This window comes from Ambystoma mexicanum, chromosome 4p (genome assembly GCF_040938575.1).
Source record: "Ambystoma mexicanum isolate Mex_15411 chromosome 4p, UKY_AmexF1_1, whole genome shotgun sequence".
Taxonomy (NCBI): domain Eukaryota; kingdom Metazoa; phylum Chordata; class Amphibia; order Caudata; family Ambystomatidae; genus Ambystoma; species Ambystoma mexicanum.
In genome coordinates, this window is record NC_090927.1 from 689,840,763 (window position 1) to 689,868,468 (window position 27,706).

Genomic DNA, 27,706 nt, shown 5'->3' on the forward strand with positions numbered 1-27,706 from the left:
GGGTGCACAAGGGAGTGCTTCAGGGGGGACAGGAAAGACTCCAGTGGCGAAGGAGTGGTTGCAGAAGTCGGCCAGGGCAAGAACCAGGGAATCAATGCGATCCTTGATGGTTTTGGAGGACCACGGGTGAGCCTGTTATGACGAGACTTTCATAGATCGGACTTGTCTGGAAACCTCATCAGGGGAGAACAGGGGAAAGGCAGAGAAGGAGGGAGGAGAGGTGGCCGAAGAAGGGCCAGAGGAAGAGCAGGGAGTAAGGGAAGGACAGGATGTACTGAGTTATAGAGATGAAATGAGAAGCCAGAGCCGTGCTGAGGGCCTGGGAAGAGACAGGGGAGGTATACACTTCGGCAGGATTGGCCAGTTCTTTGCAGATTTTAAAGAGTTCAGCCGAGTTGTTGGATTCCACAGAGACACGGGCTTGGATGTGGGCTTTCTTCTTGGTGAGGACAGAGAGCCGGTATTGCCTTTGGAGCAGGCGGCAAGCCAGTTTGTCAGAGGATGTACCAGAAGCATGCCATTTCCTCTCAGTCACCCTGCACTTGCGTTTAAGGGTGAGGAGTTCTGAGTCGTACCAAGAGTTGCACTTGGCTTTGGGCTTCAGGCTGATCCTCATGACAGGGGCAAGAACGTCGAGAGTATCAGATATAGCAGAGTGGAGCATGGAAAGGGCTAAGTCAAGGTGTGCGTCAGCCAAAGGGGGACGGGGGGGGGGAAAGAGAGTGGCAGCGAATGCCTTAACTGAAACGTGCTTCATGGGTCGGATGACCGAGAAAGTGGGTGGCAGTGCTGGAGTTGGCTTGGCCTCAGGGGTAGAGATGGTGAGATGGGAGGAAAGGAGAGAGTGATCACTCCAGGAGAGGGGAGTGGTGAGAGGGATAGAAAGAGGGGAAGGCCTGAGGGGATCAGAACATCCAGAGTGTGCCCTGCAGAGTGAGTCGGGCCAGAGGGGAGAATTGTGAGTGAAAGAGAGTCGCAAAGGTTGCGGAAGAGTCCAGAGGAAGGACAGGGAGCATCCATGTGGATGTTGAAGTCTCCAAGAAGGAGGAGTTCAGAGGTTGAGGCCATGAGGGAAGAGGAGGGGTCCGCCCACTCGGAGAGGAAGGAGGTGATCTGACCAGGTGGCCAATAGATAGTATAGAACAACAGAAAATTGTCAGGAGAAACAAATCAATTTGAAAAACTGTATCAAAATGTATTGAAAGTGATACCAACAATTTAAACAATGGTGAGTCAATCACAAATAATTAAACACTGATCACTTTAATACAGCAAAACAGCAGCAACCGTATGCCTAAAGTCGGCTAAAACATTGTCACATATACTTGCCATTCATAGTGCACTCATTCAAACCCAACTCAACATACCGTGACATACATCCAAAAGCTTAAAAGACAAAAGAATCATGCTAAAAACCTGTGGGGAGAAGGAATTCATGACTGGTCCCCATCAAACAGACATAATTTTTATATTCATAATCAATAGAATTAATTAATAATCTATTGTCAGGGTGGATCGGAAGGAAAAGTGCAAAAGATCACATCCCTGTAGGGTTGTAGGGCCAATAGATAGTAGCCAGCATAAGGGAATGGCTAGGAGAGAGAGCCTGCAGACGAGGCATTCGAAAGAGGAGAAGGCCTGCGTAGGGATGACCGAGACAGGTATCCACTCGGGGAAGATAAGGGCTACATCCCCTTTGGAACAGTTGGACCTGGGCACGGAGAGGATCTTGTAGTCGTCAGTGAGGAGGATGTCAAAGCTCTTAAGCAAAGAAACAGGATGGAACGGGAACCGGCGTCCTTAATAACACAACAAAGTCAATTTCACAGTAAAAGCACGAAGTGCATTAAAATAGAGCAATATAAGTTGATAAATATAAGCAATGATAAAGCTGGGTATGATACAATACAGAATTTAAAATGATTGTACTCTTCATGAGTCTCTTACCGTTTGAACTTCAAGCCCTAATGACGCACATCCTGCAGCTTTTAATTATGAACAATACAAAGAACATGTGAAATTCCTAAAAGAAAGAAAAGCCAACCAAACATCCCTCGAAATAGATTTGCTTAAAAAGGGATATTTGATCATCCCGTTTTAAGTGTTTGAGAAAAGCATTGACACTAATTTGGGAAGTCTGCTGCCATTTGTAACTGACAAAGAGCTACCCTATTATTTGCGCAGACACATATTAAAAGGCATTTACCGGGAGAAAAGGACAACAATTCAAGTCATATGCACCTAGCCAGCTATAAAAGATAGAGAAATATATATATATATATATATATATATATATATATATATATATATATATATATATATATATATATTACACACACACACACCCTTTTGTTTACTGCTCAAGTGTCAATTAACACTAGCCAATAGCTACAGGCAAGTGCACGTTTTTCACCCTGCATTTACATGGCCCTAGTGCTAGATCTTACATATGGTGGTGTTGGGAGCTAACTCCCTGTGTTCTGGAAGTGGGTGTGGTCTATAAGGCCCCCACAGGAGTAAGGCCCTTGGCGGCTACACTGGCCCTAAACAGAGCCACGGACCCAGGTAAACTGTGACATGCGCTAATCAGCATTACCTTGGCCAAATCATGTTACGTTACAATTCTACATTAACTGCCAAAATCGTGAGCTCATAGAATTGATTCAGTATGCATCTTCGCAATGTACTAGAATAGTGGTCTTCAAACTTTTTTGGCCTGGCCCCCCCCTGAGCAAAACTTGGGCATGCTGCCCCCCCCAAAATGCCAAATGGAAAGTATGTACAAATGGCTATGAACTATTGCGTGCCGTCACCGCACCCTACTCCCAGTATAGTCCCTGGGCTCCCCCACCTGCTCCCATCACAATCGCTGGGCTCCCTCATCCCACCCCTACCCAGTTCCTGGGCTCTTCCCACCCCATCACAGACCCTGAGCTCTCACCACCCTGCTCCCACCACTATCCCAGTGCTCCCGCCCATTCTGCTCCCACCAGTCCCTCGACTCCCACCACCCCATTCCCAACACAGTCTGAGGGCCAGTGGGAGCTGGTGAATTTTTTAAGTGGAGGGGCATAAATATTTCCCACAAAAATGCTATAGCAACCGCGCACAGTGAGGGAGCCCGACCCAATTCAGGGGTGTTTGGGGGGTTTCCACCCATGATTTTTTTTTTTAAAATGGATGAAAACATTGCATTTTACAGCATACTTGAACAAAAATTGGTAAAATGCCAAACAGTTTGCAATTGGCATTGGGGGCCAAGGGGGAAAGCATGGTAATTTTGACTGGACATCTACAATAGAATACCGTCCCTGCTCCAAAGCGCCTCAGAAGGAGAGCTGATTTTGGCAGGTGGGTGGGGGGGATTGTGCAACAAAGGCATTTTTAAAATGCCTTTGTTGTAAAACCCTCCTACCCTCCTCTACCCCCCACTCGCCAAAATCAGCTCAATGGACCAAAACACACACACACATTCACACAAGCACCCGTCACCATACACATTTAAATAAAAAATAAAATGAACATAAACATACCTTCTGCAGTGGCCTGCGCGTGAGTGCCGAAATTCTCCAGGTTGCTCTGTCCGTATGTGCGAGGAGGCGCAGGAGCTCCCCCTCGCACATACAGGCATGCAGTGCCCGAGCCAGAATTTCCAATGAGCTATGCAAGGCTGGCGAAGCAAAATGCCCCCAGCCTTGCATGGCTCAGTGAGCATGTGCGGCTGGGGAACTGAACTGTCAAAGGGAAACAGTGTTTCCCTTTGACAGTTCAGCCAGCCCAGGAGCACTCCCTCAGCTGGAAAAAGCAGCTGAGGCAGCGCTCATTTTTGCTGGGTGGATACCCCCTCGCCCATTATGGATGAGCCGCTAGGCACAGGCTGGCCTGTAGGGCAATGTCTGTAACAAAAATGCAAAATGCTAGTGTAGGCACTATGCAGCTGGTAATTCTGACCATTGTTGCTGAATAAATATTCTTTAAATATCACAATGTGCTTACACGTTAACAAAAATCACTCCCATGGGTACTATTCAAACAGTCTGACTAAAGTAATGAATATCCATTTACAAGTGCGGGCTGCTTTTTCATTGGTGCCTGGGACTGTTTTATGGTCCAGTCCGACCATGTGAGCCGCCCCTGCCCATTTCCTCCAATATAAAACAATATAAATATATATATTTTTTTACATTTCATGCTGGGCGCACGCCCCGCAGTTTGAAGAACTCTGTAACTAGAGTATCAAAGAGCGAGGTCACTCCCTGTGATGTAATTTTCTGTATTGTCCCTGCCAACGATGTCCATACATGTGCAAATTAGGGTGCGTTGTTGGTCGTTTGATGCACAGGGCTAGGCACATTCTAGACCCAGGCCTGGCCGTTTAGAGTACAAAACGCGCATATAAGCAGATTCTGGTTATTACATTGGAATTTCTTTCAGATTTTGTTCTCAGTAGCTGGTGGGGTTCGGGAACAATACTACAGGAGACAAAAACTTACAAAGAGAAGTGTTCAGGAACGAAAACAAATGGCTGTCGGGCTAAATAATGCAATGTATACTCTGCAGTGCTAGAAATATCAATGATTTACAGTGGAATCCCACAAGTGATGGGGGAGGGTGTTGGGGACTGTTCTCATCCCTCGTAGTTAACATTTGCCTTTGAGAATATTCATGAACCCTTAGAAAATACCCTAAGAGTCGTCTTTCCTGGAATGTTGCTGGCAAAATATAAAAAGGTATACACCTTTTTAACCTTAAAACAACTGTATTTAAGTACTTCCTGCAGAGTAAAAATCCTAACAAGCCATTACACAAGTACCCTGGCCAGACGCTCTAATAAGCGACTGTTTCATCGCTTGGACTTGGTTATGCGCTGTGTAAAGCTGCCGAAAACAAACTGGAAATGTATTCGGGAAAGAAAACATGCCTTCCGGGTGCCAGACCAGGGAAATCCGTTCCAATGCCATCAGCGATTCCTCGGGTAGTATCTGGAGCTCCCGAAATGTCGTACAAAGCAAAACCAGAAGAAAAACAAGGACGCTCAGCAAACAAATATGTTGCTGCGTCGCGCGAGAGGTACACCACGTTCCAAAATACATAACGTGTCACCTGGAAGTCACGGGACCATCACACATGCCAAGAATCCGTAGTAATTTGATGAGTATAAAAGACAAATACCCTTTATTCGAAGAAAAAAAAAAGTCGAGCTATACAAAGTAAAATGAAGAACACGGTGTGAGGAAAAAGTGTAAAAACAGAGACTAATTAATTTTGAAAGCGATCAGCCGCATATTTGTTTTAAAAAATCCTGTTCACCTTGCCCGCGGTTGCATACTTTTCTGTAGCAGACATGGTAAATCAACCAAAGAATCGCCTACCACAAGTGATGTGCAGGTTTTTCTCTAGGAGCACAGACGGACCCGAAGACGGTACATTCAAAAGTTGTCATGTGAACCAATGTTTACATGTGACCCAACAAGATAGGTGTGGATTTTATACCCCAGGATGAATGAGAAATAAACACCGGGCGGGCACGCGAACTCGATAAGGTTACTGCACACTTAGAGCCTAGAGGTGGTGATCAAATGGGACTAAGTCGTCTCAGAAGCTGTGGTGGTGATCAGCTGCAAGCCTGCTGTGTTGAGTGGATGCACCTTGCTAAAAGTGGCTAGAGTGAGGAAACACACAGCAACCTATAAAGCGCAACACCAGAGCTGCCTGCCCTCCGCTGCAGATTGTTACTTACATTTGGTTATGACAGGCAGCTCCTGCGGCCCCTCCTCCTTCAACAAAGGGCTGACGTCATAGTCATTGTCGGGCTCGCTGTCTTCAGAGTACTGCATAATGCCCCCAGTTACAACAGCACAGTGAATCCCGCAGCTCTCACTTACAACCCCTCAGATGGAAATCTGACGTGCAACATCACGTGCCAACGTCAAGCCCGACCTTCGCTGCGCACAGGCTAAGGAACCCTTCCGTAGTTGAAGAAGGCTGTGGCGCACGCCAATGCCATTTACAAAAGATGTCCCCAACGTGGAGCAAAAAAGCCTTCTCTGTAGAAGACGTGGATTTTAGCAGGATATATTTAAACCAATGATAGTTTGTAGGGGAGAACGATGACATTGCATGCAGAGAGAATGAGGCGGTGCGGCGAGTGTTGCAAATGCACTACCCATGAAGAGAGAAGGGGTAGGAGCTGAATGTGACATGTGGCGCGTGCCACAGCATGCCACCAATCTCTGGACTGGCTGATGCAAAATGTGCAGTTTTAAGGAGTTCAAACATATTGTACAAGTGAAAAATACCCTCAATCATTGTGGGATTGTTTTATATTGAAACACTTTCAGCAAATGCATAGTTTAAGTACTTATCATGCCACAGCATGTCACCAATCTCGGTACTAGCTGATGTCAAATTTGCTGTTTAAATGACTTTTAAGACATTAAACAAGTGAGTAAAAAGCCTCACAATCCTTTTGCGATGTTAATAATTCAAATAAAAAAAAAAAATGTGGATTCTGTTGTATTCCTCACTGGGACTACCATGTGGGGCCAACATGCACCTCTGCGCCTGCAAGCCCCGAGGGGGCCATCTCGTACAAAGACACACAGGAGACAGTTTAGGAAACAACCTCCTTTATTGCCCTCTACACGGATCTGTCTTTCCCGGGCTCTAGTAGCCCCTCCTCTTCCTCCCTGTCCCTCGTGTCAGGTCCTTCCTCTTTAACTTAAGGTGGTCCAGTATTTAAGGTGGCACGCTCGCTTTCACCCTGCAACACCTCCCCCCTGCTTAACATCTTTGTGGGGTCGGCGACTTGTGTTGCGTTCTGGTGGTCGCTGCAGTGTGCGCTTTAGTCTTGTTAGCCGCTGCTCTTATGTCCTCCTCCCTGGGTCTCTCCGTTCTCGCAGATCGCTCCTTTTCTACTGTTGTCCTGCAGTGCTCCTTGCTGATGTGATTGCTGTGCAGTAGTCGCGTATTTGGGCTATCCTTTGTGGTATTCAGCAGTCGGTCTTGTTCTTTCCGGTGGCTCCCTTTTCTGGGTTCCTTTTGTTGCAGGTGTCCTACTCCTTCCTGTTCTGTCCTCTGGCCCTTCCACCTGGGCTTCCTTTCCTGTGTGCCTCCTTTTCTTGCTGCCCTCTTTTCTGGGCTCTCTTTTCTGCTGCCCTCCTTTCTGGGCTTCTTTTTTTTTTGCTGCCCTCCTTCTGGGCTTCTTTTTCTGCTGCCCTCCTTTCTGGGCTTCTTTTTCTGCTGCCCTCCTTTTGGGCTCCGTTTTCTGCTGCCCTCTTTCTCTGGGCTCCGTTTTCTGCTGCCCTCCTTTGGGGCTCCCTTTTCTGCTGCCCTCCTTTCGGGGCTCCATTTTCTGCTGTTTCTGCTGCCCTCTTTTTGGGCTCCCTTTTCTGCTGCCCTCCTTTCTGGGCTCCATTTTCTGCTGCCCTCCTTTCTGGGCTCCATTTTCTGCTGTGGGTCTCTTGGGCCTTCCTGCTACTTGTGCAGTGGGCTGCCATCTATGTGGGCAAATTGCCTTCCTCTCATTTCTTGCTGTTGGGCGGAGTGTCCCCTTTCCACTGTGGGTGGACTTCCCCCTCTTCCCTTAGCTTTTCCTTGCCCCCCTCCTTTTGGGTAATTTTTTCTTGATGCTGTCTCATTTGCTGTTGCCTCAGGGTCATCAAGATCTTCCTCCATCACCTGCTCTTTGCGGTACTGCTATCCTGTCGTTCTCCGGTCCCGCTGTCAATCCGCTCTCCTCCTTGTTCTCCGGCGGTATGCTCCTGGTTCGTAGCCGGCCATTTTACGTCCTGGTCCTCATCCCGTCCGTGGTCTGTTACATGCTGTATGTGCCATAAATCTCCTGTGGCAATCGTCCCTGTGTTAGTTCCTCTGTGACAACGCTGTACTATAATGTTCGTGCTTGACCCTCTATGTTGTGTTTCACTGGGCTAGCTGCTGGCCAGCTGAGAGCAGCAGGTCTCAAGCGGTATCCCTCCACAGGGTTTTAGTTCTGCATGAGATCTCTTGATGCTCCTTGGGTCCTCAGTGGGTGGTGTGTGGCGTTGCCAGACCGCCTTTTCCCATTGCCAGCTCCCAAGTCGTTCCCGCGTTGCTGGTGGCACTCAGAGGAGCAGTCTCTGGTAGTCTCTGTTGTGAGCATGTTCTTGTCACCATTGCAGGTGGTTTGTATGGGCTGCTACGTGTGTCTATGGTTCCCTGGGCTGTGGCTTATGGCGTGGTTTTGCTCTTTTGGGGCTGTTGGCAGTCTACAAATGCGTGCCCTTGGTCCTCAGCAGTGGTGTGAGCGACGTGATGGCTTTCCACCTTGTGGTTATCCTCGTGGTGTTGCTCACTCGTGTTATTGTCCTTCTGTGGGCTTGGCAACTTGCAGTACCGGTGGTCTGCGTGGTGTGGGGTGGACGCTGTAGTGGTGGTCGGTGATTGGCCCTTATGGCTTTCTTCTGGTTAACCCTCTGTGAGCCTGAGGATTGATGGCGCCGGTGTCCTCCGGAGTCTTGTCGTAACGCACTTGTCATGTGTGTCTTTTATCACTTGGACACGTGCTCTGCGGTTTCGTGCTGCTTTTATGATGTGGACCCCCTGGGTTGGCACAATGTCGTGTCCCGGTATGTTAGTTTCGTATGTTCCCTTTTGATATATAGAAACATTCCTTTCTTCGCGGGAGCGTTTTGGCGCTTTTGCGGGCAGTTCGCTGCCGTCATGGCTGGCGGGATGATGGTGTCCCAGTTAGTGTGCTCTGTGGTTTTTTTTTTTTTTTTTCTTTTTTTTTTCACGCTCACAGGGGTGTTTTGGCGCGCTTGTGGTGCTTTCTGCTGGCTCTGCTCTTCGTTTGGCGGGCGGCGGTGGGTGAGGGGCGCGGGCCTCTTTGCGACGCTTGCGCAGGCCTTTGTTCTACATGCCCTGATGGGGGAGGGGTGTGGACTCCTTACCGGTGTCTGGTGCCTCCCATTCTGGGCCGCTACGGTCTTCGTTTTGCGGTGGGGCTCCTCTGTGCTTCTTCCGCCTGCTGGGCTCCCTTACTCTCCCGATGGACTCTCTTAGATGTAGCAGCGCATGCTACACCTCCGCTGCTGGGCACACCGGGACCACAGCCTTCCTTGGCTCTGCAGGGTCCGATTACCCTCTTCTACCACAGGCAGCGATGCCTGCTCCTTGTGGCCACTTCTGCTGGGCACACGATCCTCTTCTTGGCAGCGTCCTGTGCCGCTCCTCTCCTTGCGCCGGTCCTGCGTGCTCTGACTGGTGGCACACGGGCCTCTTCTGCCTCTCGCGCCGTTTTAGCTTGCACGGTGCAGTGCCTCCTTCAGTGTTGTCACCTAAAAGAGTGGTGTTCACTGATGTGCTGTCTCACTCAGGTGGTGTTCCCTCACTTGTAGTGCGGGTTTCTCTGGTACTGTGATGTGTCTCAGCCATATAGTGTTACTCCTCATGCCATTCGGGTGTCTCTCCCTCTGTCTCGTAACGCTGGTCGCTGGATCACATGTGTGCAGTGGACCCTCCTGCAATACTGTGGTCTCTCTCTTGTGGGTCGATCTCGCCCACGGTGTTGGGTCTCACGCTGCGCTCTGCCAAGCTTGGCTGACTCTCACTGAGCGCTGCATCTCATGTAGTTCCGGTTCTCATGCAAGGGCCAGTGGTGTCGCACGTGCAGTGCCGGGTCCCTTGAAGACACGTGTATCTATTCGCCTGCTTGGCCCGTACTCTTGATGGCGGGCGCGCTGGCCAGTGCGTCGTGTGTTTCTCCTCAGCTGGGCACTCTGTGTCCTTCCCTCTGCTCCTATCCTCACATCATCTGGGGGTCTTCACGCATTGCGCATAGGGTCTTCAGTGGGTGCTCCCCACGACTGTTGTTCCCCCCTTGGTGCCGTGCTGCTGGGCTCTTGTCCCCGTCGGTACCAATGTCTCTGCGCCGCTTCTGCTCTGCGGCCTGCTGGTGCGGGAAGCGCACCTCACCTCCTCTGCAGCCTGCGACGTTGGGCTCACTGCTTTATCCTGTCCCCTGGGCTCCTCTCGCACTCAACTCTTCGCTGGGACGTCACCTGCACCTCACGTACTCTGTGGCCTGCATAGCCGGGCACTCTTTGTGGGCTGCTCCTGGGTTGCGGTACGGGCTGCTGGGCTCCTCAAACCCACCTCTCCTCCTGCGGGGGCACCTCTCACGCGGCAGAGTAATCCTCCTCTCCCGTGTTGCTATCCTGTCCGCTCGGCTCTGCTGGACGCTCCTCGCCTGCCACGCTGCTGGGCTCTGCGCACCCGTCTTGTTGGGCTCACTGTGACCCTCCGTCATCGACTGTGCTTCACACAATCAGTTCAGTTCCATCAGCCTCATAGCGTAGGGTTCGAATCGCTTCGTCGCCAGTTGTTGTATTCCTCACTGGGACTACCATGTGGGGCCAACATGCACCTCTGCGCCTGCAAGCCCCGAGGGGGCCATCTCGTACAAAGACACACAGGAGACAGTTTAGGAAACAACCTCCTTTATTGCCCTCTACACGGATCTGTCTTTCCCGGGCTCTAGTAGCCCCTCCTCTTCCTCCCTGTCCCTCGTGTCAGGTCCTTCCTCTTTAACTTAAGGTGGTCCAGTATTTAAGGTGGCACGCTCGCTTTCACCCTGCAACAGATTCTGACAGCTGCCTAAAACTTTCAACCTCACGCACTGTAGTCTGCAGTTCTACAGTTGCATCAATGCTTTATGTTGAAAGAGGCTGGTGCTAGTTCTTATGACCTATTCAAACAGCAGGGCCCAACAGTCCCTTTTCAGTGTCAATTCTAACGTGGCATGCCACCTAGATATGTCTTATATCTCCTTCAAATCAGTGTTTTCATTGCTTCAAAATTACTTCAGGCATCTCACCTCTTAGTCTCTTGTCTTATGTTTCATACCTTTCAGCAATTGAATGTTTGGAAGCACTTGGAACTCCAGCATGCCACAGCATGTCACCCCTCTCGGGACTAGCTGATGCCAAATTTACTGTTTAAAAGACTTTTAAGACATTAAACAAGTGAGTTAAAAGCCTCACAATGCTTTTGCGATGTTAATAAATCAAATTAAAAAAAAAAAAGATTCTGACAGCTACCTAGAACTTACTACCTCATGCACTGTAGTCTGCAGTTCTACAGTTGCATCAATGCTTTATATTGGAAATGTATGGTCCTAGTTCTCATGACCTATTCAAACAGCAGGGCCCAACAGTCCCTTTTCAGTGTCAATTCTAACGTGGCATGCCACATAGATATGTCTTATATCTCCTTCAAATCAGTGTTTTCATTGCTTCAAAATTACTTCAGGCACTTCACCTCTTAGTCTCTTGTCTTATGTTTCATACCTTTCAGCAATTAAATGTTTGAAAGCACTTGGAACTCCAGCATGCCACAGCATGTCACCCCTCTCAGAACTAGCTGATGCCAAATTTACTGTTTAAATGACTTTAAAGACATTAAACAAGTGAGTAAAAAGCCTCACAATCATTGGGAGATGTTATAAATCAAATTTAAAAAAAAAGAAAAATTTTCTTTCCAACAGCTTCCAAGTCATTTCAACCTCATGCACTGTAGTCTAATATTCTACCATTGCACCAATGCTTTTGATGGAAACCTTTCTGGTGCTAGTTTTTATGACCTTTTCAAATAGCAGGGCCTGAAAGTCCCTTTTCAGTGTCAATTCTAATGTGGCATGCAACCTAAATATTTCTTTATATCTGCTAGAAATCAGTTTTTTCATTGCTTCAAAATTACTTCAGGCGTCTTACCTCTTAGCCTCTTGTGTTATCATAGCTCTCAACCATTTGTCTCGCAAAAGGCGGGTGAAATCACCCGATTTTGTTTTAGGCGGGTGAGACGCCCATTGGAATGAATGGGCATGCAGGAGGCTTGGCGGGTGAGTCAGCCCTTTGCAAGGCGGGTGACACCCGCCAAAAGTAGGTGAGTTGAGAGCTATGTGTTATATTTCATAACTTTCAGCCACTTGGAACTCCAACATGCCACATCATGTCACCAATCTCTGGACTAGCAGATGTACAATGTACTGTTTAAATGACTTCAAAGACATTAAACAAGTGAAGAAATAGCCTCACGACCATTGAGAGATGTTATAAATGAAATTTAATAATTGAAAGCCTGTACGTCACCTTGCGGCTGCTAGCTGTCTGTCTCCTGTGCATTACACAATATGGCCTGGGTATAAGTAGAATCCTCTGACAGCGAGTAAAGCAGAGAAGGGCCTTCAAACATTCTGCAGGACCCCTCTTGGGACAGCTGATGGACAAAGCAGCATGGGCAGGCCTAGGGCCGCTATCCCATAAACTGGACTGTCTCCTGGGCTGGGTCGCCTTCTCGCAAGGGGCGACATCTGTGAGGCCCAGAGCCTGCAAGAGACAATGGCAGGAGGAACCTAAGGCCAGTGGCGAACCACTGTCCGAATCACGCAAAGGACACACAAAAGAGAGGCATGCTAAGGGAAAGGCGTGATGGAAGGGACAAGGTGAAATACCCCTTAGCCCACAGGAAGACCAAGAGGGCACCGAATGGGATTCCAGCAGCACTGAGAGTTCTCACCTTTCTGTGAGCTTGGCCACTCCTCAGGAAGGAGAACCGTGCAAAAGGCACAATAAGAGCGTTTAGAAACGCAGAGATAGTTCCCTGGTCGACCCCTTTCATCCAGACCTGCTACTCCACCCGAGATCCTCGGAGGGGAAGCCCCCACTTAAGGCCAAAAGGTACTTGAGCAAGTGACAGCGCACGCGTCTAAATAAGGAGGTGAGAGGCTATTTGAAGGCACAATATCCCAGACCTTCTCTGCCGGATAAAGTAGCGGACACTCTGGAGGTGAACTCATTCATGGTGAAGCACACCAAGGACCTGAAAAGGGCATTGACCGCTCATGGATAGCATGCCAGGACACGCTCCCCGATTCCATAGGTCCATTGGCCAAGATCATTAAAATGGTGGAAGAGACCAAAGAAGCCCTGCCTATGGATGTGCATATTCTGGCTAGTTGGGCACAAAGAGCAGTTTGTTTAATAAGTGATACCAACTGTACAATAGCAGCGGAGTGCAGAAGATCGATTGTAGTAAAGATCGACCTGAAACTCGGGGAGTTGGCATCCTCTGAGGCCACTGCAGCAGCTAAAGGGCTTTTGTTTGGAAAAGCTTTTGTCAAAGACATGTCCAGATTTATTAACTCCTTTGCTGCTCTGGACAAAGGTCAGACATCGTTAAAAAGAGTGTTTGTGCCCTGTGTATCCGCCAGGGCGGCAGAAGCAGAGGCGTCTCCGCCAGCCACTGAGGATGCCATAGGCCCTATAGAGGAAACAACTGGTGACAGCGGGAAGACAGAAGGCTGAATCCTTCCTTCCCCTCCCGTGGAAGAGGCAGGGGTCGGGGTTGGCACTGCAGCAGCAGGTGAGAGTACAGTCGTATGCACACAGCGCAGCAGCAAGCAATGCAATTCCCGCGATAGTTGTAGGCTAGCGATGCACCTAAGCGCTTGGGAGGAGCTTACCGTGGACTCTTGGGTCGCAGAGACTGTGCAGGGGTGTTGTCTGTAATTTTTAAAGAGCACAAACTAAACTGCAGCACCCTTTCGCAATTTCAGAGTGTTAGGCAGAATCACATGCAGTACCCTTTGGGAACACTACATGCAATTAAGACTACAAGTGTCAGTACAATTTCACCTTTGGTACAAGCCTGTACTACACAGTTATGTGGTAGCATTGGCTGAGCAGCCAGACTTATCTCAAGAGTTGAAGTGAGCAGTAGAACAAGTTACACAAAGGGACCAACAAATACAGTGGTTCAATTCAAGGTTTCTTGGTAAAAGAATACACATTTATTTACACAGTCAATTAGAAAACATTACACTAGCAAACGCAGCTTAACATCATACACTAATACACCACAATACACAACCAATAAGTTACTGAACAAGTTCAGCTCCCCTGAAGTGGGAGCAAAATGGCACTTCAGTTACGTTAAAAAGGGGTAAAAAGACAAGGTTATAAGAAATGCAGCCCAAATACATTTATAGGTAGGGCAAAGGGTTTCAGTTAACTACAACCAGCAATTCAATTCGATAGGCCTGGGTCAAAATCAATGGTTCAGAGTCTTTGTATAGGATAGCACAATTCTGGTAGATAACGGGTAAGTCTTTGCCACGGTTTTTAGAAGAATTTGGCAAGGTGAAAAGTTAGACAAATGTTTAGGGAAGGACCAGCCTTCAAAGAGGGGAAAGTTTCACAAACTTTCTCTGTGGTCGAAAAGATTTCCGGACCACGTGCACAGTACCTTTAAAGTGAAGAAGAGCTGTAGCTGAGGCAGTTGTTCCTCGCAGTTCGAGCAGACCTCGCTGTTCCTGTGCTTCAGTCGTGGGGACAAGAAGGAGGACGTCGGGAGGTTCCTGCACTGCCCAGGGACGAGGCCACAAGCTTAGCTAAATGTCGGTTTAAGGTATGAGTGCCTTAAAGAACACAAACTGGTATCCTTCCCACTGGCTATCCGGTTTTCCACAGCACTCTGTAGAAAATTCGACCAGGAGGGGACGGTTTCCAGGTGGTTTGTGAGTTGGTTGGTCCCATCAAATTCGAGGGAAGAAGTTAACCTTGAAGGGCTTCTCTGTCGATGGAGTTTCAGGCAATTCAGACCTGCAGCAGGGCTTCACCGGTCGTCCAGGAGTTGCAGCAGTCCTCTTCCTTCAGCTCGTCTTCGGTTCTTTCATTCCAGTGGTCGACTCTGCTTTCCAAGTCCCAGAGACCTGCTTTTAAACAGTTTTCCCCCATTCATTCCAGTCTGGCTGTCACTCACACAGCAGGGTAGCTGTCGTTGCCGGACAGCCAGCCAGCCAATCACGCCAGAGTGCATTCAGGTCTCCTAGGAGACTAAGCACAGAGGGTTACGGGCACCTCCCTCACATCCTGTCCACCCCAGACACTGAGGCGCCAGAGGAGGGCTTCAGCACTGAAACCCACCAAAGGAAAACGAACAAAGGGACCAAACCTGGTTAAACACAAGAAGGACCTTTCCTAAAAGAAACAGCGAAAAATGTCGACCGGAGTCTGTTTTTACAGATAGGTCTTGGGAGCCATCTTGAAAAACATGGCTGACCCGATATTTTGCTACCGTTGTTCGCGGTCTGGTGAAATCATGATAGTTTGATCTAAACCACTGCCACCAGCCATTTAAAGTAGGAAAGGGTAACATTTGACTGTTACATGAGTGTTGTGACTCAGGGGATGCTAGACAACCCCTCCAGCACTCTATAGGAAGATAGTGCATTCTGGGTCAGTAAATATAAAGAGACTAGTAAAGTCAATTTAACTTTACATGCTCTGGGAGACAGTAGTCAGTCCCAGAGAAAGTGTTTAAACCCTGGGGTGTCTGAAAGACACCCCTTTGCCACTGCACTGAAGGTGTTGTGTGACACAAAGAAAAAGATGATGCCTACGGAGTTGTTTTATAACACCATAACCAAAGAACACAAAAGTAAAACACACATCAAAATACATTGAAGAGTGGGAAAAAAAGGCTCACACTCTTCCCAGGTAGAAAAATCAAATCCTAGAAATCCAGCAAAGTTGCTGGGGGTCTCAAAAGGTAAGGGAAATAAGCACATTTTGAGAATCCTCCCTAAACACAGAGGAGGAACAAAGCCTCATGGACAAGGAAGTAGGAGAGTTTATAAAGAAAAGGGCGATAAGACCAGCGCAGCAGGTGGTGCAACGCTGTTGTCCTACGCAGACCTTTACCCCCATACTGATTGACAACGCTCAACGTCCAGCGCATGTCACGTAACTTACGCGCTTAAGGCCTTTCCTCTGATTACACGCTAACGCGCTGTTTACGCATGTGCGGAGTCACTCTGTTTATGGCTGGCCACGCGATAGAATATGGAAAAACCACGCTCCTGCCTACAAGGCCATTTACCTGCCTCCAACTGCCCAAGCTGCCTCCTACGAGCCATCTGCTGATGCCAGCCCACTGTGTGTGCCTGCTGCCCACATGCCCTGCATTTTGGTGCCTGCTCATCAGCCATTGCCAGTGATCCTGTCGTTGTGACCACCTCTGCTGTTCCTGAAGACTCCTGACTGCCATACCACTGCTCCGCAGCCCAGCCCCAGGACCACCTTGCCCATCCACACCTACCTCAGGGGTTGCCATGTCTGACACCACACCATCTGAGGCAAGTGGCAACCCCCCAGCAGAGAGGCAGAGGGCTGTCAGCTTCTCACCCAGGGAAGTTGGCATCCTGGTAGAGCAAGTCCTGGTGCATCATGATGCCCTCTTCCAAGGCCCATCGCAAGCTGGCAATGAAGGACGAAGAAGATCTAGGGGGACATCGTGGGTGCCATCAATGTGGAGGGGCTGGCACCCCGTGACTTCCATCATGTCCACAAGTGCTGGGAAGACTTCAAGTCCAGGACCCACAACAAGGCCCGGTGCCTCATCAAGGCTGTTGATGATCGAGTGAGGTGCCGAAGCCGGTTGACCACCGACGAGATGAGGGTCCTGGAGCCTACCCAGTGCTGTACCCCCAGGTCTTGGAGTTGGTGCTCCATCTGAAGTCGGCCCAGGTCTTGGAGTTGGTGCTCCATCTGAAGTCGAATGGTTCATGTGTTCTTGTCCACCATTGAGCATGTGCATGTTGACATGTGGCTGGAGTGTGCACCTTGGTCTTATGTCTGGCATGCCTCCTGTACAGATGTCTGTGTGCATGTCCCTGACAGTGCTGCATGAGAGTCCATTCAAGCGTGTCCCACATCAATGATGTCTATGTTGCGCACCGGCATGTAACGCTGCACACATGTTTGCATACCTGTGTCTGGTCTGGGGCATGCGAGAGGTGTGACACATAAGTGCTTATGTCATCATCATGGACATGCATCGTGTACATGTGCGTGTGCCTTAGTAGTGAGTGTGTAACTGTCCAACACTGCGCACGTATGTTACTTGAGTTCTTGATTTGTGATTGCCTCACACTGCCAATTTGCCCTTGAGTGCACTGTGACGTGATAGCTCCATGGCCTGCCTCATGACTGTCAGGTGATGTGTGTGAATGAGATGTGTATGTCCCATGATGTGTGTGAGCTGAATACAGAATTTTGATCTTGTGTCAGTGCCTTGTGCATGGATGTGAATGTCTGTTGTGAATGATACACATGTTTGTGAATGTGTGTGAATGGCACTTCCCTGTGTGTAGTGGAGGGTGATGATGGTTGCGATCTTTGACAGTGATACTGATGTACATTTGCATTGTGAAAAACACACATACACACATATGTTCAGTAGCCTGATGTTTGTGTTCTATGTTTCCCTATCCACAGTGACGATGGAATAAGAGGGCGGAGAAGGCGCTGTGGAGCACCGCCGCAGGGACGCCTCCACCAGGCACAGACACAGGTCCCAGTCCTCCTCCCAGGTACCGTCATCTTCCGGGAGCGAGGAGACTGGTGCTGCGTCCATGACAATGGCCTCAGCTGCTGAGGGGAGGCCCAAGAGGGTGAAGTTGGTTGTGGGCACCTCAGCAGTGGGAGGGACAGGTGAGCGCACACAGGGGCAATCCTATGCAGAAGACAGTGGGGAGTCATCCAGGTTGGTGGTGGTGAAGGAGGAGGAGGAGGCCATATCAGCCCAGCACATGGGGCCCGGTTGGGGTGATGAGGTAGGTGTGAGTGGTGCAGTCCAGGATCAGGGGCCAGAGGCAGTGCAGGTCACGTGGAGGGGCCTGTGACTGATCTTTTCCCTGGAACTGCGACTGCACCAGTATGCACCTGCGGGCATGCCTCAGGCCGGACCCCTCCACACAGGGTGGATCTGTTGCTAGCCGTTGCTAGCCGGTATTGCGAGGCGTACAGGCACCATTCGTGATGATGTGCAGGCTTCCAATCGGGGGCTTGCACATCATCACAATGAGGTCTATCACCTCATTAACTAGCTAGCTCAGTTCCTGGTCACAAATCTGGTACATGTGCTGGCCACTGCTGCAACCCCCTCTTCCTTTTCCTCCTCTGTGTGCCAGTCGTCCTCCCTGCCATATTCCGGCCCAGATACCACCAGGGCCCCCTGTGTACCTGTCCCAACCCCGGTGGCCAGTCTGGTGGAGATCACATCCCTGCCACAGTCGGGAGTCGAAGGAGGATCAGCAGAGGTTGTCACGGCAGCGACAGGAGCTATGGCAAGGGAGGAAGTGCAGGCACCAAGAAGGAGGGCACGTGCACGACAACCCCGGGTTGTGTCATCATCCCGGAGGCTGTCCTTGTGGCGAAGGTACCGGGCATTTTGGCAGCAGCAGGCTCAGGAAAGGAGGCAACAGGACTCGGGGAGTTCATCATCAGAGGGGCAGGTATCGGCCATCGGGCAGGAGACAAACGTGGACCTTACGACAAGGATGTCTTCCGTGTTGGAGCGTTTGGACCGCCAAAACAGGGAAGAGCGGCAGCTGGCACAGGAGAAGTAACTCACCATGGCCAGGGCGGAGAATTCACTGCGTCGGGCAGAGAGGCGGGCGGAGGTCCTCGAGGAGACTCGCAGGGAGTTCGAGAGGAGCATGAAGGAGTCCCTGCAATCACTCGAGGGGAAGCCGAGGTCCGCCTACTGGAAGTGGACGCAGTGTTCGATGACGCCCTGGTGGAGAATATGAGAGAGCATGGTGAGGAGATGGACTGGCCTGCTGCCTTTGTATATAGTTCTTTAGGAGTAGGTTTCATTTGTTTTTTTCTTTTTCCTGGACTTTGCTCCGCATCTTGTATATAGTTATTTTTGTATTGTATTTTTAGGATTTTTCTACATGTTTTGGGACCATGGACCCTGGATCTTTGTAAATATTTGGATTTTAATTTGGAATGGTTTTCACATGATATGTGATTTCATTTGCACATACATTCATGGACAAGGACCACATTTTTGACTCTTTCATTTTTTACATCACATTGATTTTGGTTTTCACTTTATTTTGAATTTTCTTTTGGTCCATGCATGTTCAATTTGTTGTTTTTACTGTGTGTGACTTGGATACATGTTTTTTAATATAATTTTTTGACATTGAAATCGAAGTGGTATCTGGTCTCCACGGTTTAGTGCATGTTTCACTCCTCCTTGACGCATTTGCGTGTCCCTGCTGTTCACCAATGTTGTTCATGTGTGTGCACATGCATGCATGTGTGATGTTAGGATTCACATGACATAGGGAGCATGACTAATGGATGGGTGTTGAGGTGCACCAGGGGGATGCAGCGTGTGGTGGCATTTTAGTTGGCATGTGCTGCATGGTTGTATGTTGGTCCAATGTGTTTTGGGGTGGAGGGCGGGGACATGAGGCGGGGTCTGCCTGAAGGTTGCTGTCACTGGTGGGGACATGTGGCGGGGCCTGCCTGCAGGTTGCCGTCTCTGTTGGGGGGTGGGGACATGAGGCGGGGCCTGCCTGCAGGTTGCCGTCACTGGTGGGGGGTGGGGACATGAGGCGGGGCCTGCCTGCAGGTTGCCGTCACAGATGGGAACATGAGGCGGGCCTGCCTGCAGGGTATGGTCACGGGTGATGGGGTGCCCGTGTGGTGTGGGCTGCCTGCGGAGTATGTTCACTGGTGATGGTGTGGGTCCCATGTAGTGTGGACTGCCTGTGGGGTATGGTCATGGGTGATGGTGGGGGTCCCATGTGGTGTGGGCTGTCTGCAAGGTGTGGTCACAGGTGATGGGGTGGCCATGTGGTGTGGGCTGCCTGCAGGGTATGTTCACGGGTGATGGTGGAGATCCCATTTGGTGTAGGCTGCCTGCGGGGTGTGGTCATGGGTGATGGGGGGGCCATGTGGTATGGGCTGCCTGCGGGGTATGGTCCACTGCTGGGGTCTGGCTGTACGCAATTTCGCTGGGGCGCGGACGGAGTACACGCGGGCCTTCCCATGTGATTTCGCGAGTGGGGTACATGATTTTGCTGGGGTGTGGATGGGGTACGCGTGGGCCTTCCCACGCGATTTGGCTGCTGCAATTGGGGTACGCGATTTTGCTGGGGTGCGGACAGGGTACGCATGGGCCTTTTCACATGATTTGGCTGGTGCGAGCGGGTTACGCTCTGATTTTTCACACAATTACAATGGGGGGGATGTGTGCTGGGTCACGGATGGTGCGGGGCATCGCGCCGTATTGGGCATTTCACTGTCTTTTGCCTGCGCATGGGGGTGTGTTAGGGGCGTTGCTGGCGCTTCTTGATGTTCATTGCGCCACGGTTACTGATGCCTCAGAAAATCCATGAATACGCGTGCCGCGCAATTGCTGGTTTGTGCCACAGCTGGTGCACGCATGGCACATGCTCCTTCTCGGCGTGCAGCACTTGTGCTGCTTCTGCGCTGGATTCTATGAATTGGACCCTAAATCTGAAGATTTAGCAACATTTGTAAATTATGTTTTCATGATCGTGTATATACTCTGTTATATAAGTTATACGTATTATCAGTAGGATATGGTTGTACTGTATTTATCACAGTTCGTACAGTCAAGTGTGAAACGCATGAATTAATGTACAAACACACACACTTTAATATTGCGACCATACTGTTTTGGAAAACATGTACACAATACATGTTTGACATTTAAAGCATTACACAGTAACAGGTTTTGGATTGAACTGTTTTTTACATTTAGTATTATGCAAGAAAAGCACAAGATGCAAAAACTTTCAGTCAATTGTTTCTATCCTACAAACTTTCCGAATTGTACATGCAGTTTGTTTTAAGATGTAACTTAAAATAAAAAAAGGAACAGCCTTGAACCATGTAAGAGTACCCATTACAGGTAGAATTTGGACCTTTAACATCGTGAGACTAATGGTGCAGTGCTTAATAGAGCTATCCTGATAACAGGAGGTCATGAGTTCGAATCTTCTGTAGAGCCTTTGAATTTTATTTTTACAAAAAAGGAATAAAATTGGCGTTTCGTATTTTTATTTTTAAAAAGGAGGATTATAATTTGAAAAACGAAGAGACAGACTTACCGTGACACATGAAACCTTTTTTTGGGGCATGGCATATGACACCTGCTAGTGGCACGTGTCACTTGTAGTGGTGACATGCAGTGGCACGTGTCACTGGCATATGACACATGCCATATTCGGCTCCAACCCCTACTGCATGAAGACCCATTTCATATCCATTTTAAAACGACACATCAGCGTTTTTTTTTCTTCAATTATGACATTGTTTAGCATGGCACGTGACGAGTGGTCAAAGTGTAAAACATAAAGTAGTCGAACTATGCTCCTCCTGCCACCCCTGCTTGCAGTCCCCGCATCCTGCCCATACCCCACCGACTGCTGTGGTGGGCCGTGCGCACTCACCGATGCCCGTGAGCCCCCTCCCGCTACAGACTTCACAAGGACACGTCTGTGTGGTTCGGGGCCCCCGGTCCCTCTCCGCGGCCGGGAACTCCCCCTTTATTTATACTGCACACGGCGGAGTGCAACGTCAATCCACTGCGTGCGTGCAGCCCTTAAAGGGGCAGCATCACACTCCTCCTTTTTCATAACAAAACAAAACAATGAACAACGGATGCTTAACAGTTCTAACAGCTACATTCATTGCACACAAACCCAGGAACCCCTTTAATAGCAGCCACCCGGGTCCCCGGGACATTCAGGGCTCCAAATCACAGTCTTACTCCAACACGAAGTCTGTGAGACGTCAGGTTTCCCTCGCCCAGTCCTCTAGGGGTACCTCCTGCCAACATCTCTGCTGGGGGTCCCTGCTGCCACCTGCTCCCGAGCCGGGGAGGCATGTGGAACCACCACCTTCATCCGGAACTTCCACTGCCGGCCCACTGGGCATCGGTTCACTCCCTGGCTCAGTCCTTGGCTCTCCCAAGTGCTTGAAGAAGCTTGTGTTGCGTGTTACTGAGGTGTGTCTGTCTCAGGCGGTAACCATTGACACTTTACCGCCACCACATCCAATGGTGCTGGCTCGTAAGTCGGCGACAGCTTCCCTTGAGGGTGCTGGTTCTTTACCAGTACCTTGTCCCCGGGCACCAACCTCTGCGGCCTCAGTCCTCTCCGAATGTTCTCGGCTGCTGTCCTTTCGCGGTGCTCTCACTCCACTTCCTCGTTGTTGATCACGGCGGGCTCCCGCTTACCGATCTCTGATAGCAAATCTCGCAAGTCTCGCAGAGGTTTGTGGTCCATGACCACTGTCACTGGTCGTCAAAGAACATACAGTCAAAAATTGTGACATCCCCACATGACGGCCAGGGCCTCCCGCTTAATCTGGGAGTATCGTTGCTCCGTTTTTGATAGCGCCTTGCTGGCGTACACAATGGGACGGACCTCTTGATTGGCATCTATCCTTGTCAGTACTGCTCCCAGGCCAAACCGGCTGGGGTCCACCACGATTTAAGACTCCAGTGCAAGGTCGAAGAACGTCATGATGTCTTCTGCAGTGAGGGCACCCTTAATGTTGTCAAAAGTCACCTGCTCGTGAGGGCCCCACTGCCAGGCCATGTCCTTTTTCGTGAGGGCCTGGAGGGGCTCAGATCTTGCTGCCAGGTTGCAGATGAAACAGCCACAATACGTGACCCTTCCAAGGAAACTCCTCACCTCTGAGACGGTCTCGGGGGCCCGGGCCTCCCTGATGTCCTTAACCTTGCGTGGATCAAACGACACCCCGCCGGCCCTGAATACAAACCCAAAGAACTCAATGGTGGTGCGGAGGAACTCACACTTCTCTCGGTGCAGGGTCAGGCCAAAAGACTGCAGGAGTTCAAAAGTCTTAGCCAACTGCACCAGGTGGTCCGATTCCGATTTGGCAAATACAAGGATGTCATCACTAGTGTTTAGGACGCCCTCAAGATCTGCCAGAGCTCCACGAATGATGTTCTGAAATACTTTAGCTGTGGATGACACCCCGAAGCTCAGCCTCTTGTATCTATAGAGACCCCTATGAGTAGTAAAAGTTGTTATGTACCTTGACTTGGAGTGTAGGACCACCTGATGGTACCCTGCCCGTAGGTCCAGCTTTGAAATGAAATGGGCCCCCTGTAGTTCGGTGATGATATCATCAATTGTGGGCGTGAGGTGCCGCTCCCTCTTAATAGCCTTGTTGGGCAGGCGCATGTCCACGCAAATGCAAACAGACTCCGGCTGTTTCGGTTTCCGAGCCACTACAATTGGAGACACCCATGGTGTCGGGCCCTCGACCTTCTCTATTATGTCCAATTTGACCAAGTTGTCGAGTTCTTTGTCCACCAGATCTGTTGGATGAAATGGGACCCGTCGATGCTTGAGGGCAATAGGCTGAACCGAGTCATCTATGTGTAGTTTCACTGAGTCACCCGCCATTTGTCCAATTCCTTCAAACAGAGTGGTGTGTTTCTCCAAGAGGGTTTGAATGTCATCTATGTACACAGAGTACACAAATGTAACAATGCCCAGTGCCTCTGTCGGCCCATAAAGCTTAGCGGGGTGTTACTGCTGACCAGCGTCACATAGAATCAGGCCCTTATGGTCGACCCACCATGTTCCACATCTGTAACAAATGCACCATCTAGCTGGATTGGGTCCGCTCCTCAAAAGGTGAAAATGCGAGCCTTCGGCTTCGTCAGGGTAGGAGGGTGTATCCTGGCGTCATGGTGTTCATGAGCCATAACGTTCACCGAAGCCCTGTGTCTACCAGTACAGGGACTGAGGATTCATTCACCAGCACCAGACAACGAGGCTGCCTCCTTGTCTTCACCTTCGCCACTCCTATGCTCGATATGAAGAACATGTTTTCTTCTTCTTCCTCCTCTTTCCCATCCGGGGCCGGATTGTCCTCTGCCTGGTCAAGCTGAGCAACATTCGAGGAGCGCTGCTGCAGAAAGAACCCAGCACCGGGACTCTGGAAACCACCACAGGGGCAATGGCCCTGCACATCCTAGCATAATGGTCGGCACCACCACACCTGCCACATGTCTTCCCAATTGCCGGGCACTCTGCTTGGTGAGGAATGTCGTATCCACACTTGGAGCACGAGTTGACAGGAGCCGGCCCCCTCTCTCGCTGACTCATCCCCCTGCGTCTGGCTCCCCTGCTGCGTCCCATTGCACAGATCTCTTCAGCCTTGCTGGGGCATGCCCCCGCTTCAATCCAGGACGCTTGCAGGTCGGAAACCTCCTGGCACCTCCCTAGTTCCAGGATACATGGCAGGGTGATGCCGGGTTCCCTCAGGACTTGTCTTCTTAGTTTGCCAGAAGTGCAACCCTGGATCAGCTGGTTCCTGATCATTGTCTCTGGATCCACCCATGCACATGGCACTACCAACCTTCTCAGCCTCCCATAGAACGTGTCAAGTGTCTCGTCATCTTTTTGGCGTGCTGCCCCCATGAGGAATCTTTCATAGTCCGCGTTGGCAAGGGGTAGAAAATAATCATGGAGAGCATCCTTCGCCGCTGCATATGAGACATCACGTGGCTGAAGCGACAAAAATACCTCATGCACAGCTGGACCTGCGCAGTATAGCAAGGTGGCTAGCTTGCTGTCATCATTAGTCCCCATGGTGGTGCAGAAATACATCTCCTGTCCGTCCATCCACATCTTCCAATGTGGACCCGGATTTCAAACTCAGGCATTGGTGGTAAAGCACCTGGTGGTCTTGCACCTTGTAGTTGTGGTGCAGCCATTGCAGGGGGCTGCGCTGGAGGTTGAACAGCCGCTACAGGAGGTCTTACCGGAGGTTGGACAGGTGCCAAAGGAGGTTGTACTGGAGGTTGGACGGGCGCTTGAGGCTGACCTTGATCTTGTTGCTGTTGAGGTGCTGCTGTTCCACCGCCATCCATTGCCTTGAGCGCACAGGCACCTTTGTGTGAAATCCCAAAGGCCGCAACTCAGGCTCCCTCTTCTTGCAGGTGATTCAGCAGGCTCCTTCTCCTTGCAGGCAGGAAGATGATGATGATTCAGCCCTTACACCAGCTTGATCCTGTGATGCACCAAAGATGTTGCCAGGTGTAGTTGTCACCACTTCCTTTCCACCCTGTTGGATGGGAGTCCCAAATTGAGCCAGGTGGGCCGAGAGACTGTCCTACTGGCTTAGCAGACCTCTCCAGAATCCACCATTCACTCGGTGTAAAGTGACAAAAGTAGCAACAATTTTGTCCAAAACCACAGCATGTGGTATTAGCAGCTCTCCGCTGCCAAGCGTTCCAAAAATTGGCCTTGGATGGCCTTTCGATGTTTAAGAAAACACCGCTGCGGTCTTCCTAGGCCCGGTCACAAAATGGCCGCCAACCGCGTGGACTGCCTCCTGCCCTGCGGCAGGAACTATTGGTGCGGATATTCTAAAATAAACAAAAAACACTGTTGATGTCACCACCCGGCCAGGGATGCAGTCCTGCCTCGTCGCCACTGTTGTGGTGCGCCGTGCGCACTCACCGATGCCCGTGAGCCCCCTCCTGATTTCACAAGGACACGTCTGTGTGTTTCGGGCCCCCCGTCGCTCTGTGTGGCCAGGAACGCCTCCAACATCACTCCGCCACGTGCGTGCAGCCCTTAAAGGGGCAGCATCACACCGACCACATACTCACCCTCACATACCCCACATTCCTACCTGAGTACTGCCCTTCTTCCAATCCACCACAAAATCGTTTGTTTGTTTTACGATATTAAAAACACAGTCTTCAAATTACCACCATTAGTTTCAGTAATTGTCCCTCACAGCATGCAGGCCCCCCCCTTGCAATCACCCACCATTCACACCTTTTATTATTAAGGGACATGCCCAGGACTATAGCCACACACCCCCTTCTTTATCTATACAGACAGCTGTGTCCAGATCACCACCACGCAGACCTTGATGGCGCTAGAGAATGGGAGTTATGCCACCTAGAGAAGAATGGAGAAGAGAAACAAAATCAATCAAAGAAAAAGTGTGCCCTTCTTTGCTGGAACAGTGTTAGAGGTGACATAAAGTAAGGGAACGCTGGTGCACTTCCCCAACAAGTAAGGGAACATCGTACCCTTTAGTTCCTGGCCACTTTAACCTCTGCACCTGCCAGTGGCATGTGTCACTTGAAGTAGTGACATGCAGCAACACATGTCTTTGACACGTGTCAACTGCAATGTTCGGCTCCTACCCCTACTTTGCTCTCTTGCATACTTGCCAACATTCCGACGCACCTGGGAGGGCGATTTCTTCAGAGAAATCAGGCGACAACAATTTCTGCATAGGTATGCATTGGGGAAAGAATTATTTTAGGGAGGAGAACGTGAAAAATAGCAGGATTTTTCACTGAAAAATCGGGAGTCTCCCGCCTAAATCGGCAGCGTTGGTATGTATGCTTGTGTGCAGCTGAAGCTTGCAGGTCTACTGGGCCTGCCACCCTCACAAGGGGCTGGGGGCAGTGAAATGTATTTTGAATCATGATTTCTGCCATGGCTGTGTTAGGGGGATGGGGTCGCCGGCCCCCACACAGTGAGGATGCCCTGTTGTTAAATTTTTTAAAACTTTCAGGACAAGCTAGTAATCCAGTAAAACAACCAGTAGAGGGTAACACTCGTGAGTACTTGTTATTATCTCTAGATATACCTCTGCAGCTCTGGCACCTAAGTTTCCACCAGCTCACCAATCATTTGCTCTGATACCTTGCTCTCTGTGAGCCGTTAGCCAACATTTGACTTTTCTCCTGCAATGAACTACCATAGCGGCCCTCATAGCCTATAATGATTTCTGTGCCGCTGTACAACAGCTTTCCTAAATAATACACCTAAGCAGAAACCTATCTGCCCTGATTCCGGCCCACGACTCTTCACTTGCACTTTCGACATGCTTTATGTGCGATGCTCACTTTCTTGCTATGCCTGAATCCCACAATTGATTTATATTGCTATTCAGCCTGACTCCCACACTTTGTATTGTACTGCTATTTTGCTTGACTCCCACATCTGAACTGTATTGGTATTTTGCCTTGATTCCCAACATCTGAACTGTATTGGTATTTGCTTGTTTTCCCTCATCGGAACTCTATTGGTTTTTGCTTGTTTTTCCCACATCTGAACTGTATTAGCACTTTGTCTTGATTCCCACATCTGAACTGTATTGGTATTCTGCTTGTTTCTCACTTTTGAATAGTATTGGTATTCTGCCTATTTCCAGCCCACTGTACAATGGCAGTTACAGAGCATCCAGTCCCCACCAATGTCCCCCCTACCCATGTCCTACCATCGTTCTTCACAAAATGTAATATCATAGCAACCCACTCTAATCCTACTGGAGCTACCACACAGCACTAGGCACTATCTACTAGGTCTCCGCTCCAGACACCCACTCACCACCCCACAGGCCAGTTTAGACACCTCACTAACCACAGGCACACCTAAACTCGCTATAAAACAAGCTCACCCCAGACCACCCTTGGTACCCCCTAACTCTCTGACAAACAGATTAGCTAATAACAACACTAAACCCTCCCTGACCCCAACTAACCTGCAACGTGCATTGATCAATGCCAGATCCATTCCAGCACATGCCACCGAAATCCACAACCTCATCACCAACCTCGACCTCGATATCCTTGACATCACCGAGACCTTGCTACATAGTGCAGCCGGGCCAGCCCTCACTCTAGCCATCCCACCAGGATATTCCATCATCAGGCAGGACCGACTCACCAGCCTAGGCGGAGGTGTAGCACTCATAGTGAAGGACCAGCTAGAGGTCAGACAAACCCCATCTAATCTGGGAGGGCACACCAACACCCTTGCAGT

The 27,706-nt window shown here is 49.9% G+C and overlaps 1 protein-coding gene across 2 annotated transcripts in view; it reads right to left on the reverse strand.

Annotated features, from left to right (window-relative positions):
* Positions 1–5,919, reverse strand: part of SLC17A5 (solute carrier family 17 member 5) — a 1,156,538-nt gene extending 1,150,619 nt beyond the window's left edge. Inside the window, exon 1 of one of the 2 annotated variants that reach the window (XM_069606252.1) lies at positions 5,741–5,918. In XM_069606252.1, coding sequence (XP_069462353.1) covers positions 5,741–5,837 — 97 coding nt within the window. In that variant the 5' untranslated portion in view covers positions 5,838–5,918. Of the gene's footprint in view, positions 1–5,740 lie in introns of both variants that reach the window. The other variant, XM_069606253.1, reaches the window with a different exon arrangement.
* Positions 5,920–27,706: the final 21,787 nt, after the last annotated feature.